We start from the raw sequence: 20,452 nt of genomic DNA, 5'->3' as shown, positions 1-20,452 counted from the left end.
GTAGATTTCATCAATAAGACATCAGAGCATAGATAATCCATCAAATTAAACGTGGGTACTTGTCTGTTTTGCTCTTCTCTCGCCACCCTAATACTCCTCGGAGAGTCTCCCCTACCAACATTAATCCTACAGACTGAGGACCCTGATCCTGGCCTGAGAATGCCCGCCAAGGTAACTCTAACCTCAACCACAAGTTCTGACAACAGGTGACCAAAAAGCTAAGGCACCTTCTAATTTAATTTAGGCTTTCAAAATTGCCATCTGTCAACTTACTGCTCCCAGCCAGTGTCAATTGACTCACTGGTAAATATATAAATCCATTCCATATAATTTCCAACCTATGGATTGTTAAAGAGTTACATGTTGTTTCTGGCCTCTATTCTGGCAGAGTCTGTGTAATTTTGGTTCACTCAGGACTGAGGGAACTACAAATCTCAGTGGTAGGCTCTCAACATCAGAAGGAGACACCTGCCCAAGTCTCCTTCCTATCAGTATTGGGCTCACACAAAGATTCTGTGGGAAAGAGACACTGATAGTGGTGTCATTCTAAGGTAATGGGCGGGCATCCCAATCCATCTCAGTCATGGACACACCATACCTAACAGCAGACTAAAGCTGTTGTGACAGGAAGCGGACAACTCTTGCACACAGTTCTGTCTTTCCTCTGAAAAGTCAGGGTTTTTGCACCCACCCAGAGCAAGTTAGCCCAACGGTCTTCCAAGAAGGCCATGCAAGAAATTAGTGACACCAACCGAATCTAAGAAAACGTCTCTTTGCTAAACTAATAGCTTAGTTACATTCCTAAGGCTTCTCAACTCACTAGTCCTCTTAGGGTGGTAGAATACAATCTTAAACTGGAGACTCCTTGTGAGGAAGACGGAGCGATGAACAGCCAGAAGTGGGTAATGAATGGCCCACATGCGTGTACGTCGGAAGCGGGCAGCGGTCTAGTGTTGGTGAGGAGCCAATGACCGAAGCGGAAAGAAAAGACTCAGAAGCCAGGGGAAAAGAAGAACGCCAGTGAAGATGGAGAGGCGGGAGACGGTGGAAGCGAAGAGACTGAGGACAGCGGAAAAGAAGCGACGGAGGACAGCGGAAGCGGAGCAATGGGAGATGGTAGAAGTGGAGTGGCGAAGGATAACGAAGACGCGGGAGAGCTGAGAACACGGAACCAGCTACGTATAGTGTACACTGCCAACACACCCGGTGGGCTAGGAGAAGAAGAAGACGCCCGGGTCCCACGTCACGGCCCTGGGAAGAGGCCGTGGCGAAAGGCGAGTACCCCTCAGGGGTTCGTTCTGGTGGGGGTGGTGGGAGGGTACTGGGAAATAGAGCACTCGGGTGGAATCTATTAAAAACCCTCATCCCACACAGAAGTCCCTGTCTCACATATAGTGGTGACTGTAGCACAAGACTAAATTGAACAAAATCAAGAGTGTTTATTTACCGACCTGTCCTCTCTCCCCCCCCCTTTTTTTCTTTTCCTTTTCCTTACCCCCCACCCACTCACCACAAGTAAAGGAGAGGAGCAGAAGAGCCCTGAGAAGAAGCATCAGGACCAGGACTTGATTGGGAGAGAAGCCAACTCCTACATTTATGCTTTTTGTTGGAATACTCTATTGAAGTAAAAACATCCCATACCTTTTTGTGTGAAGTAAAATAAACGGATCACTGAAATAATATAGACTGCCAAAATATCGACCTGCAAAAATATCGTTGCCAAAATATCGACAGACAAAATATCGACTTTCTATCTACAAACAGGTAAGTACAAAAATATCGAGTACAAAATATCGTTAACAATAATATAGATGTAAAAAATATCGACTTTATTAAAAACAGTGTTAAATTAAATTAATATTAAATTTTAATTACTAAAATATACTTAAAAATACTTAAATTAATTTATAATAATTAAATAATAAATGAAAATAATAAAAATAATTTTTTACAATCTTATTTGTTGACCCTGAACCCTAAAATATACCCCTTTACCCAAAAACCCAAAACTGACCCTGAACCCTAAAAATACCCCTTTACCCAAAAACTAAAAACTGACCCTGAACCCTAAAAATGCCCCTTTACCCAAAAACTGAAAACTGACCCTGAACCCTAAAAATGCCCCTTTACCCAAAAACTGAAAACTGACCTTGAACCCTAAAAATGCCCCTTTACCCAAAAAACTGAAAACTGACCCTGAACCCTAAAAATGCCCCTTTACCCAAAAACTGAAAACTGACCCTGAACCCTAAAAATGCCCCTTTACCCAAAAACTGAAAACTGACCCTGAACCCTAAAAATGCCCCTTTACCCAAAAACTGAAAACTGACCCTGAACCCTAAAAATGCCCCTTTACCCAAAAACTGAAAACTGACCCTGAACCCTAAAAATGCCCCTTTACCCAAAAACTGAAAACTGACCCTGAACCCTAAAAATACTCCTTTACCCAAAATGTATCAATATTATTTAATTTCCAAATAATTATTAATTAACAATAACAATAAAGTAAATATATTAGCACATTAGCTGTAATTATTTTAATAATTAATATTATTTTTTCCCAATTAATTACTTAACAATAACACAAAATTATATATATTTAAATGTACTCTAATTAATCTAATTAACTAATTACAATTAATCAATTACCAATTAATTACTAATTCAAAATATGTACAAAATTATATTAATTAATTAACTAATTATTATCAATTAATTATTAATTATAAATATTTACAAACATATATTAATTAATTAATTATTATTAAATTACTTCCCACCCTATTCCCCTATAAACCCACAACCCGCTACAGAATTACATAACGCAATTATTAAAAAAACAAAATCCATTTAATAAAATATTTTATAACATTAATACACACTTTTCACACACATTATTACATAAAAATACACTATAAAATATTATATATTATTAAAAATTCGATATTTTTGCTATCTATATTTTATACAGTCGATATTACTTCACTTACCTGAAAAACGATATTTTTGTAGTCGATATTATGTCCAGTCGATATTTTGTCCAGTCTATATTTAAAACTCGATATTATGTCCAGTCGATATTTTGGAGTCGATATTTTGTCTGTTCACCAAAATAAACCCCTTGTCATCCTTCAAGGTGTTATGTGGACCCTTAATAGCACTTATAAAACCCCATCGGCCACAGAGTGTGGTCAGAAGTGGGATATAATTCCCCAGTGTGTTGACTCAAGACACAACCCGTGCCTATGCCCATGGAGAACATTGTGAACCAATTGGCGGAGGGACAACGACACCTGCAATTGGTGTTTGAACAACAGGTTCAAGCCGCCCAAAAGGATAGAGAAGCACTACAGGAAGCCCTAAGGGACCAAGCCGCCTTGATAGCCTCCAACCAACAGGTCCAGGATACCTCTATACTCAGACTTACTGATGCTATTGTAAGCTCCAAAGTACACCCTAACGTCCCTGGATCTGTTTTGCAAAAATTTCAGGAGGGGGACGACCCTGATTATTTTTTTATTAATTTCGAAAGGGTTGCAACCACTGCTGCATGGCCCAGAGAAAGGTGGCCGCTTGTAGGTCGGGCGACCTACAAGCGGCCTATCAGGCTGCCAATCCTTCTGGCACAACCGAATATGAGGAAGTCAAAAAGGCCATATTAGTACGTTTAAGGTGCGATCAAGAATATTATCGAACCAAATTCAGAAAGGAAAGATGGGTCTCCGGGGACAACCCGTGTGCCCTGTATTACAGACTTAAGGATTTAGGACATAGATGGCTGACTCCCCAAGTGTCCAGTGTGGAGGACGTGACAGAAAAAGTAATTCTGGAGCAGCTTTTGGATGCCTTACCAGCGACTAACCGCTCATGGGTTAAACAGCATCCCCACCTAACCTCTGCAGCCGCTGTGGATTTGGCATGTGCTTTTCATCAATCGCCAGAGTTCAAGGCTGGTGTAGTACAAACCCCCGTGATGACCCCAAGAAATCCACCCAAACCTGAGATTAAGGCCCAGACAGCACCTCGTATATTCCCCAGGCCTTTATATCCCAACCCCGGCCCAGGTGGACCAGGACCCCAGTGTTATCACTGTAGTGAGTGGGGGTATATAGCTCGACAATGTCCTCACTGTCTACCCCCAGCAGAACCCATTGAGGTAGGATATACAAAGGGAAACGTTTTTGTAACTGGAAAAGGCCCACAACAATACAAGAAGAATATTCTACTAAATGGGAAGAAACAACAGGCTCTCCTTGATACGGGGTGTCATGTTACGGTAGTAGATAAATCCCTGATACTCCAATCACAGATAAAAGAAAACGAACAAGTACATGCCACCTGTGTACATGGAGACACTAAGACCTACCCTGTCACAGAGGTTCTACTGGATATCTCCAACGACCCACAGATAAGGAAGGTGGGGGTCATACCTACACTACCTGAGGCAGTCATCATAGGCACCGATCACCCCAGGTTTAACCACTATCTGGAGGAGACTAAGAGAGCAGATATGTCCTGGTTACATGAGGCCCCTTGCCATAACAGTAACATAGAGGGCATGGTAGGAAAGAACAGGAAGAGCAGAAGCGAGAGACGCAGAGAAAAAAAACGATACCTACAAACCTCCCTTCACGCTTTTCCTCTCTCCATCACAGATCCAATCGAAACAACCCTGGTTAGCTTCCGTTCAGCCCAGAGGGAAATCAAGACTCTAATCCATGCCTGGGAACGAGTACAAGATTCAGAACCAGACCAGGTAGGACCATATTTCTTTGTAAAAAGGGGTTTATTGTATAGGTCTGTGAAAGGGGGAAAACACTCTAATGCCCAACTGCTGGTACCCCTTCCTTTCCGGGAACACGTATTACACCTAGCACACAATCAAATGGGGGGGTGGGCACTACGGGAAAGAGAACACACTACTATATCTTCTGAATAAATTCTACTGGCCAGGAGTGTATAGGGATGTAGCAAGATACTGTGCGTCTTGTATGAGATGTCAGTACACAAACTCAGAAGGGATAAAGAAGGCCCCCTTATGTCCCTTACCGATTATTGATGTCCCGTTCAAACGGGTTGGCATGGATCTAGTGGGTCCACTACCACCCTCAGCCAGAGGCCATAAATATATTTTGGTCATTGTAGACTACGCAAGTAGGTATCCTGAGGCTTTTCCCCTGTCCACAATGACTACCCCTGCCATAGCTAGGGCCATGGTAACCTTGTTCTCCAGGGTAGGGTTTCCAAAAGAAATATTGACAGACCAAGGAACCCCTTTCATGTCCCAAGTAATGGCCCAAATGTGTGAGATATTAGGTATTCCCCAACTGCGTACATCAGTCTATCATCCTCAAACAGATGACCTTGTGGAACGCTATAATAAAACATGTTACGCAAGATCATCTCAGACACAGGGAGGGACTGGGATCAAAAACTACCACTAGTCCATTTTGCAATAAGAACACATGAGCAAAGATCGACTGGCTATTCCCCGGTTGAGCTGTTATTTGGGAGAAAACCAAAAACACTGCTAGATATGGCAGCAGAACAGTGGGAGGGGGAAGATGAAGAGGGACAGCCCTTAACTAAATATGTAGCCGATTTGAAGTCGATAATCAATGAGATATGGGGATCAGTACACAAGAATATGGAAAAAGCTCAGTCTTCCCAAAAACGCAATTACGACCGAAACAGTCAATTAAGAGAATTCCCTCCAGGGGAAAAGGTACTTCTCTTACTCCCCTCTTCAGACAATAAGCTATTGATGAAATGGCAAGATCCCTTTATTATAGAAAAAAAGATCAGGCCTGTCACTTATAGTGTTCTACAACCTCAACTGACTGGGGGCAAACAGATTTATCATGTAAATCTCCTGAAGAAATGGGAAGAACCAGCCTTAACCTCCCCTGGAGTAAGGGAACCGGCGTTTTTTGTCAGTACTGAAAAACCTTTCGAAATCTCCACACTGGATACCCACAAAAGTCTAAACGAAAAAGCCCCAACCGGAGACATGTTGGATCCGAAACAACAGTCTCAGTTACATGCCATGTTGAAATTCTTCCCTGGACTGTTTTCATCTACACCCGGATTGACATCTATGATTCAGCAAGACATCATATCCCTCAACTTGACTATTGTAAAACAAAAGCCATACCGTATCCCGGCAGCAAGAAGGGAGGCCATAGAGAAAGAGTTAATAGCCATGCTACAGGCCAACATCATAGAACCCTCCACAAGTAATTGGTGTTCTCCAGTAGTGATTGTGCCAAAACCCGACGGAAGTCTACGTTTCTGTATCGATTTCCGCCAGGTGAACAGTATTACCAAGTTCGATTCCTACCCAATGCCAAGGATAGATGAGCTACTCGAGCAAATAGGAAACGCTAAATACATATCTACCCTTGACCTTACTAAAAGGTATTGGCAGATACCCCTAACTCCCCAAGCCAAAGAAAAAACAGCCTTTGCAACCCCCTCATGCCTTTATCAGTTCAGGGTACTCCCTTTCGGCCTCCATGGGGCACCAGCAACGTTTCAGGGATTAATGGACCGGTTGCTGCGACCTCATGCAGTGTATGCTGCCGCCTATTTAGATAACTGAGTCGCCTGTAGCCCAACCTGGGACGGACATTTGAGACATTTGGCTGCTGTATTTTCAGCCATTCAAGATGCAGGCCTCAGGATAAATAAATAAAAAATCCTTATTGGGTACAGATTCCATCCAGTATCTCGGGTACACGATACAAAGAGGGCTCATTAAACCCCAAATGAATAAACTTGAAGCCATAAAAGCACTCCCCACTCCCAAAACAAAACGTGACATACGCTCTTTTCTCGGGTTTATTGGCTACTACAGAAGGTTTATCCCGAATTTTTCATCCATAGCCAGTCCCCTGATGGATCTCCTGACCAAGACTCATTCAGTTTGAATAACAAACTGGAGTGCAGCTCACAAAAATAGTTTCCAATCCCTCAAGAAAGCCATTTGCGTGGCACCCGTTTTACACTGTCCCGATTTCCAAAAACGATTATCCTACAAACTGATGCTTCTGGTGTAGGTCAGGGGCTGTGCTATATCAGCCTGACGGCCAAGGTGATATGAAACTTGTTCTCTACATCAGTCGAAATTTGTTTCCCAGGGAGATGCACTTCTCTACATAGAAAGGGAATGTCTAGCCATTACATGGGCAGTCGAGGCTCTTCAATATTATCTGTTGGGACGTTCATTCACCATACTCACTGACCATGCGCCTCTCACCTGGCTTGTAAAACATAAGGACTCCAATCAACGTATCCTGAGATAGTTCTTAACATTACAACCCTTTTCTTTCCAGACGGTGCATGTCCTGGGTCCCGTCAAATCTGTACGTACTAACTGTCCAGATACCCCTCCATTGAATGGCCCCACCGTCCATTCCTAAGGGGGGAGATATGTGAGGAAGACGGAGCGGTGAACAGCCGGAAGTGGGTAATGAATGGCCCACATGCTTGTACGTCGGAAGCAGGCAGGGTCTAGTGTTGGTGAGGTTGGAGGAGCCAATGACCGAAGCGGAAAGAAAAGACACAGAAGTCGGGGAAAAGAAGAACGCCGGCGAAGAAGGAGAGGCGGGAGACGGTGGGAGCAAAGAGACTGAGGACAGCGGAAAAGAAGCGACGGAGGACAGCGGAAGCGGAGCAACGGGAGATGGTAGAAGTGGAGTGGCGGAGGATAACGAAGACGCGGGAGAGCTGAGAACACGGAACCAGCAGCGTATATTGTACACTGCCAACACACCCGGTGGGCTAGGAGAAGGAGAAGACTCCCCGGATCCCAATGACACGGCCCTGGGAAGAGGCCGTGGCGAAAGGCGAGTACCCCTCAGGGGTTCGTTCTGGTGGGGGTGGTGGGAGGGTACTGGGAAATAGAGCACTCGGTAGAATCTATTAAAAACCCTCATCCCACACAGAAGCCCTTGTCTGACATATAGGGGTGACGGTAGCACAAGACTAAATTGAACAAAATCAAGAGTGTTTATTCACCGACCTGTCCTCTCTCTCCCCATCCCTTTTTTTCTTTTCCTTTTCCTTACCCGCCACCCACTCACCACAAGTAAAAGAGAGGAGCAGAAGAGCCCTGAGAAGAAGCATCAGGACAAGGACTTGATTGGGAGAGAAGCCAACTCCTACATTTATGCTTTTTGTTGGAATACTTTATTGAAGTAAAAACATCCCATACCTTTTTGTGTGAAGTAAAATAAACCTGTTGTCATCCATCAAGGTGTTCTGCAGTCCCTTAATAGCACTTATAAAACCCATCGGCCACACTCCTTTAGGCTCCTTTCTTCAGGCCTGAATTCCGCCATCCTAAGGGTTGTACCCAATGAATAATACTTCACTTAAGGTCTGTGTCTTGAAGCAGGAGTATAGGACTTCATGGATTGGTGCCCTGTCTAGACAATTAATGGTGGCACACTGTGTGCTAAACTACAGTCTGTAGGGTATTTGTGTCCTGATCCCCATCAGCATCACATCCCTGGGGATACAGCTATCCTTCCCTAGGCAACCATCTAAGTCCAGAGTGGCCAATGGCATGTGGCAGACATTACTGACCCTGCCGATCTGCCCTGCAAGTACACTCTGGGGAAATCAATCACTGGAAATGAGTGTCCATCTGGCACTGCCATTGAATAGTGCAGTCACATGGATCTCTTTCACTGAGGCCTCCTAAAAGTACATTTTAGAAAACTTGGGTTTATCTTTACGGTCCACTTTCTACACAATGGGTACCAGAACATACCCTCTGTGAACAATTCTACTTCTTAATCCTCACAAATAATATACGGGGCCTGACCACCGGTGAGGATTTTTTGATGCAGAAAGAGCCCCTGTCCAGTGTTCTGGCTGCAATTAAATCAAAGCACCAGCCTGTAATCCAATGAATGAACAAAAGGATCCCTCCCCATTTGTATCCACCCTTCTTCCCCGAAATTACAATAATTGAAATTGATATAGCACTTACTACAACTGGCAAGGGTGTTTTGCCAGGCAGCACACTGCTCTGGAACCCATGGTTAGTGGTTAGCCCATTATTATTGTTTACTGTTGGTTATTGGAATTCGTCTTGTGTGCCAAGCAAACTGTTCTGAGCATTGCCTCCAGTTTCTTTGTGGTGGATTAAACTAATAGGAGTTAGGAGTAACCATCAGGGGGGAGGCAAGGTGGGGTATGTGATCTCCCGCACATGATTGGTGGGATTAATAAACTAGAGTAGATTAGGTATTGTTAGGTTGCAAGAGTCTGACTTTCAGAGGAAGGAGGAGAGTTTGGGATCTTGTAAATGAGTTGTGGAATTTCGCAGAAAAATAAAAATAGTGATTAAGGCAAACATGCATGTTGCAGAGTAGGTTGTGCTCATAGAAAAGAAGCCTACGGAGGATGGAAAGAAGAATAGGGCCATTTGAAAAAAAAGAGGAGGCAACAATCAGAAGTTTAAAATCAGAGGTCAGATATTCATGACAGATTGTCAGGATATTGAGAATATTTTTTGAAGGTGGCATTCAATATGAGGATGAGACTGTAGTAATAAACATTATTTGTATGTCAAGATAATGCAATGTTAGATATTAGGCTCTAGAATCAGGCAAACTGCCTTTCTGCAGCCATTCTAGAACACCGCTTCATCAAGGTCATTTGATCAGCTCATGGGTTGGGAAGTGAAATGTAACGGCTAGACACATGTAGAGGGCGATATCAAACATGTTGATGTGCTCAAAGGAAGCAGTAATCTTAATATCATACAACATGATAAAATTCCTGGGAAAACAATATACACAATGAAAAGGAGATTGTACAAATGCAAGAGAGAATGTCTTCTCATGTTCATCCTCAAGTTTGGCTCACACTATTCATTACAATGGTTAATTCCCTTGTCTGTGATCCTCTAGTTATGCCCTTCGAGTTATATCCCCATTAAGACTTTCATTACACTTCTACTCTAAGAACAGTGTTTTAGCCGTCCTCAAGGTTTTCTAAAGTCAGCTAGCTTAGAGTCCACTAGATACTGGTGCGACTCTTGCAAGTATTTATGGTAAATGTGCTTTTTCATTATAACATTGAACCATTCACTATAGGTTGTCATCTTATTCCCTTTCACCCAGCCCTCTAGTGACTTTAATGAGGCATACACAAAGTCTTCTGTGGCAAATCATGCTGCAGAATTCAGGTGAAAAGGTGCAAGAATGAGATGACAATTTAATCCTAAACTTATTTACACAGAAATCTGCACTACAGCATGTGGCGAAGACGGAGACTTGTACATATGGTGCCTCTTCTGAGCCCTTGCTTGCTGAGCCATTAACCTCCTTTTCTGCTCCCACCCACCTTCATATTTACTCACAATAGGATCAAATGATGCACACATGGGGCTTGGGTCTGCTTATTCTGCTGCACTAAGGTGCATGAAGGATCGGTTATATGAGGTGCCCCGATATCCTTTAGGTTTACTAGCCAATTATACTGTCAACAAGGATTTGGTTGGTTTCCTTTGGGCAGATACAGCTCCCTCTGTTTCTTGGACTTTCCATAATTCCTTCAACTACTCGGGGAGAGGCACTGCAGCAGTCAGTCTCCTTCTGGATACAGCAGGTCTCTCTTAGTCTTTTGGGTCAAAAAAATGAAAAAGCGTTTTCACTGAGTCTTTCCATTTCTTCCCTTAGAAGTCAGGAATGTTTCAACTGAAAAAAGTTTTCTTTCTTCTCTTTCTCTCAGCAGTTCTCTGACTTGAGAGTGTTATTAACAGTGTATATGTGTTTATCCCTGTAGTGATCAGCACATCGCCCAAGAGAAAGTCCCACACATTTCCATCTGTTATTTTTCAGCCCCATGATGCAGTTCCTAGTTGTCACAGCTAACTTACTGTACAAGTAATCCTGAAATGCTTAGTTCCACAGTTTTGCAAACTGGCTGAAGGGAGCATTGTCTAAGCTTCTCTCTCTAATATCTATTACGAACCCCCCATCCCCAGCCCATTGAGTATCAGAGCAAAACACACTTCTAATTGGTATATGTTTGCCTTGTGCCTCATTAAGAGAAACTTCCTTCTGAATTTGAGATGCCCTGCCCTTTATGGAAATCTAGTTTTGTGACTTCCATTGAACCAATGGCTCTCAAGAGAACAGGCCAAGTCAAGAGAGATCATTTTTGTTGATATTCCACTTTTTCTTTGATCAGTGTCAAGATTCCTTTGCCAATTACCAGGCCAAAGACATTTATCTAAGCAGAATTGGATCAGGCCAAACTTTCATTGACGCATAGTTTCAAACAAAAAAGGCAGTGACTGGCATTGTGGATTTTGTTCTGGGAAAGCTTTATATGGGTGGAGTATTCACTTCTTTCAGGAAAGGGGGTATAAAAAACGAATTACTGGTGTACTTTGGGGGTGGTTAGTCAGTGGAAGGAGATTAAGGCCAAACTGGATATCGTAAACGCAGGAACAGGACAAATGTATAAAGATAAACTTTGCGACATTTGAATTAAAAAATCCATGTTGAGTAATGAGTTTTATTTCCTCTGTTATGTTATGAAAACTACTTACATATAATTTTCAAAACTAAAATTATACGCAGGTTTTTAAAACTGTGCATTTTAAAGTGGCATCTTCTCTTGTAAATCAACACCTAGTGCGTGCTACGCCTTTCAAAATGTAATCAAATACTCAAATCAAGCCTTAAAGTTTAAGCACTATGCAGCTACGTCTAACGCTTACAAGGCACATTGAAAACTGGCTGACCGTGCTAAATCTGGCACTCCAGTTGCAAACACCCAGGCCCGTACATGCACTGTTATAAGCACCAACTTAAAATCTTCAAAACAGCAGACATTTACAAATGCAAGAGCTTTGGATTATTTATGATGTAGAAATACAAGATGGTGGTAAAGGTGCTTAGACAGGAAAAAAGTGTGACCTACCTCAAAGAATCCGATTGAACCAGTTTGAGAATTTCATTTAGACCGGCAAGCAGTGCTCTAAGAACGGTTCTAAAACAGAGTAAAAGAGATCTGGAACCAATCCTGGAAATACAAGTACTTTTCTTAAAGGCAGCAGTGCTACTATACCATGTTTATAAAATGTACAAAAAAAACAATCTTGTAAGACCAGCACAACCTTATGATCCAAACAAGTAAGGATGAAAGAGTATAACTGAAGAGAAACACCTAAGTGGCTCTGCTTAGTGCACACGCCACTGACAGTACCCCAGAATGCCAGACATTTATTTTGACTATACAACATGCATGATACATATTCAGTGTTCGGGCAAACAAAATAATATGAATATAAATGTTATATTTATATTGGTAGCATATCTATTGTTTCAATACACAGATCAGAAAATGAAAAAACATGAAGTGATTTCCATTGTTAAATCATAGTGCCATGTGTTACATTAATAGTCTAGAAACAGAAATTGTAACAAAGTTCCAAAGTTAGTGATTCTCCTATAACTGTTCCTGTGTCACGTCCAAGATAAGTAATTCCTAAGTCTTTAGTCCTCATTTTAGAGGTTCTTTTCTTGTTTCCTTATAAGCCAATTGCAATTTCTAAATTGTAGTTTTATCCACAGATTTTAGTTTGAAGCTGGAAATTCCGAAAATGAAATCTCAAGTGGAGACTTAACTGCTCTGACAAATTTCATCTGTTATCTTCTGAGCCTGCGGAAGCATAAATTCATAAATAATAATTTTCATCAGTACCAAAAACAAACTTCAATTGACTGATTTGGTAGCAGGTCAGCTACAGAGGACGTTTTGGTCTTAACCAACTGGAAAGAACCCACTGCAGTTTTTTAATTTGCATTCCCTACACATGAACACTGGCTGTTTTTTCCCAATGCTCTTCAAAGGCTGTTCTTTTCTTTTTAACGTTCAATCCCACCAACGGTATGTGCATACCTGATTTAGGGCTTGATTTAGCGTTCAAAGGTTGGAGTAGCATCATTCTGAATGGCAGAGGACAATAAGTGTGACTGTGTCAATAATTTAAGAGATGAATGCCGGCCCATCAGTGACTGCTGTACCTTCAAAATGAACCAATGTCACAGCAGTTACCTTCAAGAGGCAAAATGTTTGATAGGTGGCTGCCAACAGTTTTAAACCAATTGAGAACAGGGTTTTTTAGAGTGAGGGAAATGCTGGGCGCACTGCTCACGGATGATGCGCAGGAGGTGTAGGGGTTGTTGTGTTTGGCGGTAGGTGCATGCAGGTGAGGGAAAAAATCCCTATAACCCCTCCAAGAGTGTGTGGTAAGACACACAATGTACAAAGTAGACAAAAACCTGTTGCACACTAAATTAAGAAAGTACAGAAAATAGATGTTTCAACTACAGGTAGGATGCATACTTCTTGTCACACCGAAGGAACTGTTCTGTACAAATACTTGTCATCCGCACAAATTTCCCTTCACATGTCATGAAACCTTGACATTTACGCTTCATCAGAACAGGGACTTTTCAACCTTACACGTCCGCACCCTATACCTTCACTTTCTTCCTCCCCCCCCCTTTTTTGCGTCACTTCGATAGGATGTTTTAATTATGTAGATACAACAATATACCATGTCACAAACGTACCCACTGCCGAACCACTACCCTGCCTGCGTCTACACCTTCTACATCCACACTGGAATGAGGGGACGGTGTTGTGTGCATCCACTACAATTTTGCTTCTCATTGTCACAGAATTCACTTACACCCTGCACTTGCACTAAATGCAGTCACTAAAGAAACCGTAGTATTCATCGTAATGTTACCATGCACTCCATCTTTTATTTTGTATCCTCCCCAGCCCTGAGGAGTCGCGGAAGTATTGTATTTTCTTTGCGACAAAACACGTGTCGGCTGGCTATTCATAAGCAATAAAAGAGGAGTCGAAATACTGGTGGTCCCCTTTTCTTCAACGATGGAAACTTGAACTTTTAAATGTCCATTGAGACATCTATTTTCTGTACTTTCTTAATTTAGTGTGCAACAGGTTTTTGCCAACAGTTTTGACGGCCCCTCACAAATCTTTAAAAAAAAAAAAATTCTGACGGGTTATGGGGCCATTATTGTTTTTTTAGTCCCTCAATGTCATGCTTTCCCTGGCGGTGACAGACAGAAAAAAACAAAACTCATCAGACAGCCTGCTATAAACAGAGCAGGCCATTGGATGGTTTTACTGCGATGGCTCCTACTCTGTTCGCATATGCGTTCTGCCCACTGAGCCAGTAAGGGCTCTGCCAATGGAAAGTAGAGATTAGTGTCTCTAAATGAGATGTGTGGACTGAGAGTTTATTATCGATCACATATTTAGTTAAATTGCTTTAGGCCTTGTACATCATTAATTTCTTAACTGCATTGATGTTTTGCTGGTTGCTGTACATACACCACAAGCATTTTCTCTCAAGGTGACATTGCTACCTGTGCCATACTACTAAAGGTGAGCCAAAGATTAATCAAAGAAACTAGTTTACCTTGTTTATCAGATTGTTTTGGCCTTGTGGGAGAACAGTCACAGCTCAGATAAAGACTGTGGTCTAACTTCTGACTTCCACTTTTTGTAAGTGGACTCATTTACTCCCAAAATTTACAACACTAGTTTTTCCTTTAACGTTGTAATCTGCTGTCTTTGTCCAATTAGGTAAATTCTATTAAACTAATACTACAAATCCCAGAGTGTACTGATTGATTAAATGAAAACTTAGAATTGAAAACAAAGTATCCCATGGGAAAGTCTGTTACATTTCTATGTCAATACCAGGTAGCAACCAGGGAATATTTGTGTAAACTGGCTAAGAACCAGAACTACAGTGGCAAAATAGAGGCCACTAGCAATGACTGAAAATCTTGTTCAGTTCCTGACAGTTGTCAAAGTATTTTGTCAAGGTCCAAAGTTTAGACTGGAGTCTTAATTTGACTCTTTCCCTAAGAAATCTATCTGCCAAGACACCTTTCAGTATGGTGGAATGATTGGGAGGTCGATTAAGGTCTACCAATAATACTGACAAAGTCTACGGTGCTGCAAGGGGGTATAGCCTGCTAGGTTTTCCAAGGGCGTTATTTGGTGAGGGACTGGTCTGTTTATGAGCTGTCACCCAATACTAACCAGGGTGTGTGGGTGGTGCAGTAAGAACAGATGTGCAACACTGGAAAGATTGTAACTCTCTTTTGCAGGAGAGCACAAAGTTGAGGATGCAGTGTTTTGTCTCGTTACAGCACTTACTTCTATTCCCTCTTCATCATCCAAGATGGCTGCTTTTCCTTGGCTTTGCAGCTCTCTGACCATAGACCCATGTGCTGGGAACAAGAGGCAGTCGCCCTGTTGCAGGTAAGGAACAGCTTAAGAGGCAGCCCACAGACCCTCCCCAGCATCCTGCACCATGACCTCGGCTCACACCCCCTCTGGGGCACAATATACCAGGGTCCACCAGTGAAGAGTCTCTTAAAGTGAGTTGACAATGGTGTGAAGTGAATGGCTTCGATTTGGAGAGCAGCAGTGCTAACTCTGATAAGGCGGTGTGCTTCCCTAGTATGTAGGATGTGGTGGGTGAAGACTCATGATGGAGCTGGACTCCAAAAGTATCTTCCACGCACTGGATATGGGAGTGGTTTCGATTTGGAGAAAGGTAGCGCTAACTCTGATATGGCGGTGTGCTTCCCTAGTATGTAGGATGTGGTGGGTGAAGACTCTCATGATGGAGCTGGACTCCAAAAGTATCTTCCAGGCACTGGATATGGGAGTGGTTTCGATTTGGAGAAAGGTAGCGCAAACTCTGATATGGCGGTGTGCTTCCCTAGTATGTAGGATGTGGTGGGTGAAGACTCTCATGATGGAGCTGGACTCCAAAAGTATCTTCCAGGCACTGGATATGGGAGTGGTTTCGATTTGGAGAAAGGTAGCGCTAACTCTGATATGGCGGTGTGCTTCCCTAGTATGTAGGATGTGGTGGGTGAAGACTCTCATGATGGAGCTGGACTCCAAAAGTATCTTCCAGGCACTGGATATGGGAGTGGTTTCGATTTGGAGAAAGGTAGCGCTAACTCGGATATGGCGGTGTGCTTCCCTAGTATGTAGGATGTGGTGGGTGAAGACTCTCATGATGGAGCTGGACTACAAAAGTATCTTCCAGGCACTGGATATGGGAGTGGTTTCGATTTGGGAAAAAAAGGTAGCGCTAACTCGGATATGGCGGTGTGTGTCCCTAGTATGTATGGCAGGTGGTGACGCAGCACTAACTGCTAGCACATACGCATACTAACCTTCTGCAGTACTGAGCATTTTTATTTCTTGGCAAGATGCCACTGAAAGACTCCAAACAAAGGGGGGCAAGAAAAACTGGCTATTTCGCCCCAATGTCTTGACGCTCAGAGTTGAACTAGCCTGCGAGGGTAAACCTGGTGAAACAAAAAATGCAACCTCTCATTTAAGAAACTTTGATCATTAATATTATACAGGAGATGTGTGCATTTTGACAGCAAGATGTCTGTATTGGTGAGCAAATTTTATTACACAAATAAAGTTTGTAACACAGAGCACAGGATGAGAAACTTGAATGGTTGAGTTCCACACTTCAAAACGGCTGTGCACCGCACATTAAATCAAACAAAAGTATACTAAAAAAAATAATATATATATATATTTTATAATAGTACTAATACTTGACATATTATAACTAATATACATTAAAGTAGTTAAATCACAACATTTAATACAACTCTATTGAAGTAAACAATATTATATCCAGTGATTTTTTATTATAATATATGGATAAAACGATATTCTTAACTTACATATTCCATTCCCCCTCATATTTAGGACTTGACAATATTGTTGGCACAGTATTGTTGCACCATGGTCGTTCAGCGCTGACAGGGCTGCCATTGACTGCGATTTCTGTGCTGAGGTTTAGGCTGAGAGAATTCCATGTTTCCTTTTGGTGGTCTCTGATTCTCTCTGTTCAGTGTATTGGCTTTCTCTCTTGCTTGCCCAGTCATTCTCAAGATCTTTATTTCCTTCTTCAATCTCTGTGTGCCTTTCCCAATTCTTGTTCCCTCTTCTCTGATTTGCCAGCTTCTCTTTTGTTTGCCTCTCTGTCTGGCTGTCCACATGAGTCCTTTTCTGGATCTCCCAGAGCGTGTAGCTCTCGCTTAGCAGCTAGCATCATTGTGGTTAGGATTGGCATTGCTCTATGATGCATTAGCCAAGTCATCATCCAAGAGTACTTAAATTCACAATATTCACCCTCTGCCCGCCATCTCTTTAGGGAGGCAACGTTTAAGCTATATCTCTCGCAGTCTACAGTTCGCTTGGTCTGATACATGAAGTTTAATACACTGTTGTATGAGAATTCCTTTGCTGTAGGTAGTTATTTGAGGATTTTCGATATGCCCCTGTCTGCTAGATTTTATAAGGTGAAAAACATACGAGTTTCATCTTTTTTTGCCCAGACCCTTCAAGGAAATTATCCTTCTTCTTTGAAAGTTGCTCCTGCTACATCACATCAGCTACTCTAATGGCTGCTCAGGCGGGTCAGTCTCTTGGATACGCACAAAGGGCGTTTGCCACTCGCACCCCCATTCTTTGTTTTCTAATTGTATATAAGCACTATGTGTATGAGACCTAGCAGGGCACCGCTACCCGTTATGGGTCACTTGCACTCAGATGCTGTGAAAAATGCTGGCCAAAGTCACTCGCTGCTTGCATGGGTTACCTCTCCTTGTTGCCGCACTCTGGACCTCAGCATGTTTCAGACGAAGGACTGCCACCAGCTTGGTAAGTCAGGCTGCTCTTTTAACTGAGCCCTATCTGGAACTCCTTCGTATCCACCTCGAGGAGCTGGCCTGCTGCCATCGCCCCCCTTCGTATCTCCTTTAAGAGTCCCCTTGTGCCCAACTCCTCTCCCTGTAATTCCCCTTCCCAAGAGTGGCATACAGTGTCCAGGGGATTCGCCTGTTGTTCCCCGCATCCTACTTCCAACTCCCTTTTGTGTATTGTATTCTCGAAGAACTGAGAGTGCAGGGACTTAGAGTACATACTCAGGCAACAGACGAGGGCCAACTTCAAATAGGAAGCACAGAATTTGCAGTTTATGTGCTTTGAGCTATACCGGCCTCTCTGATGGAATTAGCAGAGGAGAGGAGTGCCAATCCTCCTCCCCCACCCAACCCCGAGTGGTTAAGCATGTCTGCCATGTCTTTACAGGAGAAAGGGCGGCCAAGTCCAGCATCATCCAGGCACCACTTCAGAGTATCTCACTTCATGAAATAAGAAAAGGTGACACAGCTTGCAAGATTTCAGCTCTTTCCTTGCCGGTGTTCGCCTGCAAGGCATTGGCAAATTGGAAAATTCGCATCTAGATAATTATTATAACATCCAATTTCTAGATTCATTTTGTGTTCCGCAGACATTCAAAGTAGGTGCTATTTATTGCCCAGATAAAAAATTTACCCCAGTGTATCTTTATTTATCTGGTACAATAAAAAACACATGGATTCAGACAAACTTGGAATAATGGTCAAACTATTGTGAAGATCTCCTATTTTATTTTATTTTATTTTACTTACATTGGTGCTTCAAGGCAAACTAAGTGGAATCAGATTCTAACACCACCACGTGGATAAGAGTACAACTTTTTGAGGAAAGCTGGTGTAGCTTGAGCTAGGCTTCAACTGCCCTCCAAAATACCTACCGTTTTTGACCTTCGGCTCCTGAATGTGATTTGCAAAGAGGATGTAAGTGGTTGATCCCCATATTGCTGGATGGTAGACAGTCAAAATATCGAGTTGTAAATATCGACTTACCATAATATTGAGTCTGTAATATCGAAGGAGCATAATATCGAAGGCAAGAATATCGTAGGACAGAATATCGACCCAAGGTAAGTAATATCGAATACTTAATATCGATGTAAGTAATATCGAAGTTAGTAATATCGATAGCATATATATCGATGTTAATAATTTCGATGACACTAATATCGATATTTGTATTATTTTATAGTTTTTTATTATGTATGTGTTATATGTTTAATTTAAGTATTTAAAATAATTACTATTATATGTGTATACATTTTCTATAATAATATAGAAATTTATAAGTAAATTTGATGTTTTAGTACCGGAGCGGGTTGTGGGTTTATAGGGGAATAGGGTGGGAAGTAATTTAATTATGGTAAGTTGATTAATAATTAGTAGGATTAATTAATTAATTATAATTATTTGCTAATTAATATTGATTAATTGGGAAATAATTAATTGATTAATTGATATATATTTTCTGTAGCGGGATGTGGGTTTATAGGGGAATAGGGTGGGGAGTAATTTAATAATAATTAATTAATTAATATATGCTTTTAAATATTTATAACTAATTAATTGGCAAATAATTAATATTAATTAGTTAATTAATGAATATAATTTGGTACATATTTTAAATTAGTAATTAATTGGTAATTAAATAATATTAGTTAGTTAATTACATTATTAGAGTAATTTATTTATATATAATTTTTAGTTACTGTTAATTAATTAATTGGGGAAAAATGATAATTATTAAATTATATTAATTACAGCTTATGTGCTAATATATTTACTTTATTGTTATTGTTAATTAATTATTAATTGCTAATTAAATAATATTATTTAACTTTGGGTTAAGGAGTATTTTTAGGGTTCAGGGTCATTTTGGGGTTTTTGGGTAAAGGGGTATTTTGAGTGTTTAGGGTCAGTTTTCAGTTTTTGGGTAAAGGGGTGTTTTTAGGGTTCAGGGTCAGTTTTCAGTTTTTGGGTAAAGGGGTATTTTTAGGGTTCAGGGTCAGTTTTCAGTTCATGGGTAAAGGGGTATTTTTAGTGTTCAGGGTCAGTTTTCAGTTCATGGGTAAAGGGGTATTTTTAGGGTTCAGGGTCAGTTTTCAGTTTTTGGGTAAAGGGGTATTTTTAGGGTTCAGGGTCAGTTTTCAGTTCATGGGTAAAGGGGTATTTTTAGTGTTCAGGGTCAGTTTTCAGTTCATGGGTAAAGGGGTATTTTTAGGGTTCAGGGTCAGTTTTCTGTTTTTGGGTAAAGGGGTATTTTTAGGGTTCAGGGTCAGTTTTCAGTTCATGGGTAAATGGGTATTTTTTGTGTTCAGGGTCAGTTTTCAGTTCATGGGTAAAGGGGTATTTTTAGGGTTCAGGGTCAGTTTTCAGTTCATGGGTAAAGGGGTATTTTTAGGGTTCAGGGTCAGTTTTCAGTTTTTGGGTAAAGGGGTATTTTTAGGGTTCAGGGTCAGTTTTCAGTTCATGGGTAAAGGGGTATTTTTAGGGTTCAGGGTCAGTTTTCAGTTTTTGGGTAAAGGGGTATTTTTAGGGTTCAGGGTCAGTTTTCAGTTCATGGGTAAAGGGGTATTTTTAGGGTTCAGGGTCAGTTTTCAGTTCATGGGTAAAGGGGTATTTTTAGGGTTCAG

General features: G+C 41.5%; 2 protein-coding genes across 4 annotated transcripts in view; one reads left to right on the top strand and one right to left on the bottom strand.

Moving 5' to 3' along the window:
- PIGQ (phosphatidylinositol glycan anchor biosynthesis class Q) overlaps positions 1 to 20,452 on the top strand; it is a 223,747-nt gene that overhangs the window by 53,773 nt on the left and 149,522 nt on the right. Inside the window, exon 2 of one of the 2 annotated variants that reach the window (XM_086941158.1) lies at positions 15,228 to 15,339. The exons of the other annotated variant lie outside the window; for it this stretch is intronic. Coding sequence (XP_086797284.1) covers positions 15,260 to 15,339 — 80 coding nt within the window. The 5' untranslated portion in view covers positions 15,228 to 15,259. The remainder of the gene's footprint in view (positions 1 to 15,227; positions 15,340 to 20,452) is intronic. 2 annotated transcript variants of the gene reach the window in all.
- Positions 1 to 20,452, bottom strand: part of ASB8 (ankyrin repeat and SOCS box containing 8) — a 464,621-nt gene that overhangs the window by 420,203 nt on the left and 23,966 nt on the right. For both annotated transcript variants that reach the window (XM_086941164.1, XM_086941165.1), the window contains exon 4: positions 11,947 to 12,015. The gene's annotated coding sequence lies outside the window, so the exon portion shown is untranslated. The remainder of the gene's footprint in view (positions 1 to 11,946; positions 12,016 to 20,452) is intronic.

The sequence above is a fragment of the Lissotriton vulgaris genome, chromosome 10, assembly GCF_964263255.1.
Source record: "Lissotriton vulgaris chromosome 10, aLisVul1.2, whole genome shotgun sequence".
Taxonomy (NCBI): Eukaryota; Metazoa; Chordata; class Amphibia; order Caudata; family Salamandridae; genus Lissotriton; species Lissotriton vulgaris.
This window is presented reverse-complemented; position numbering and strand designations above follow the sequence as displayed.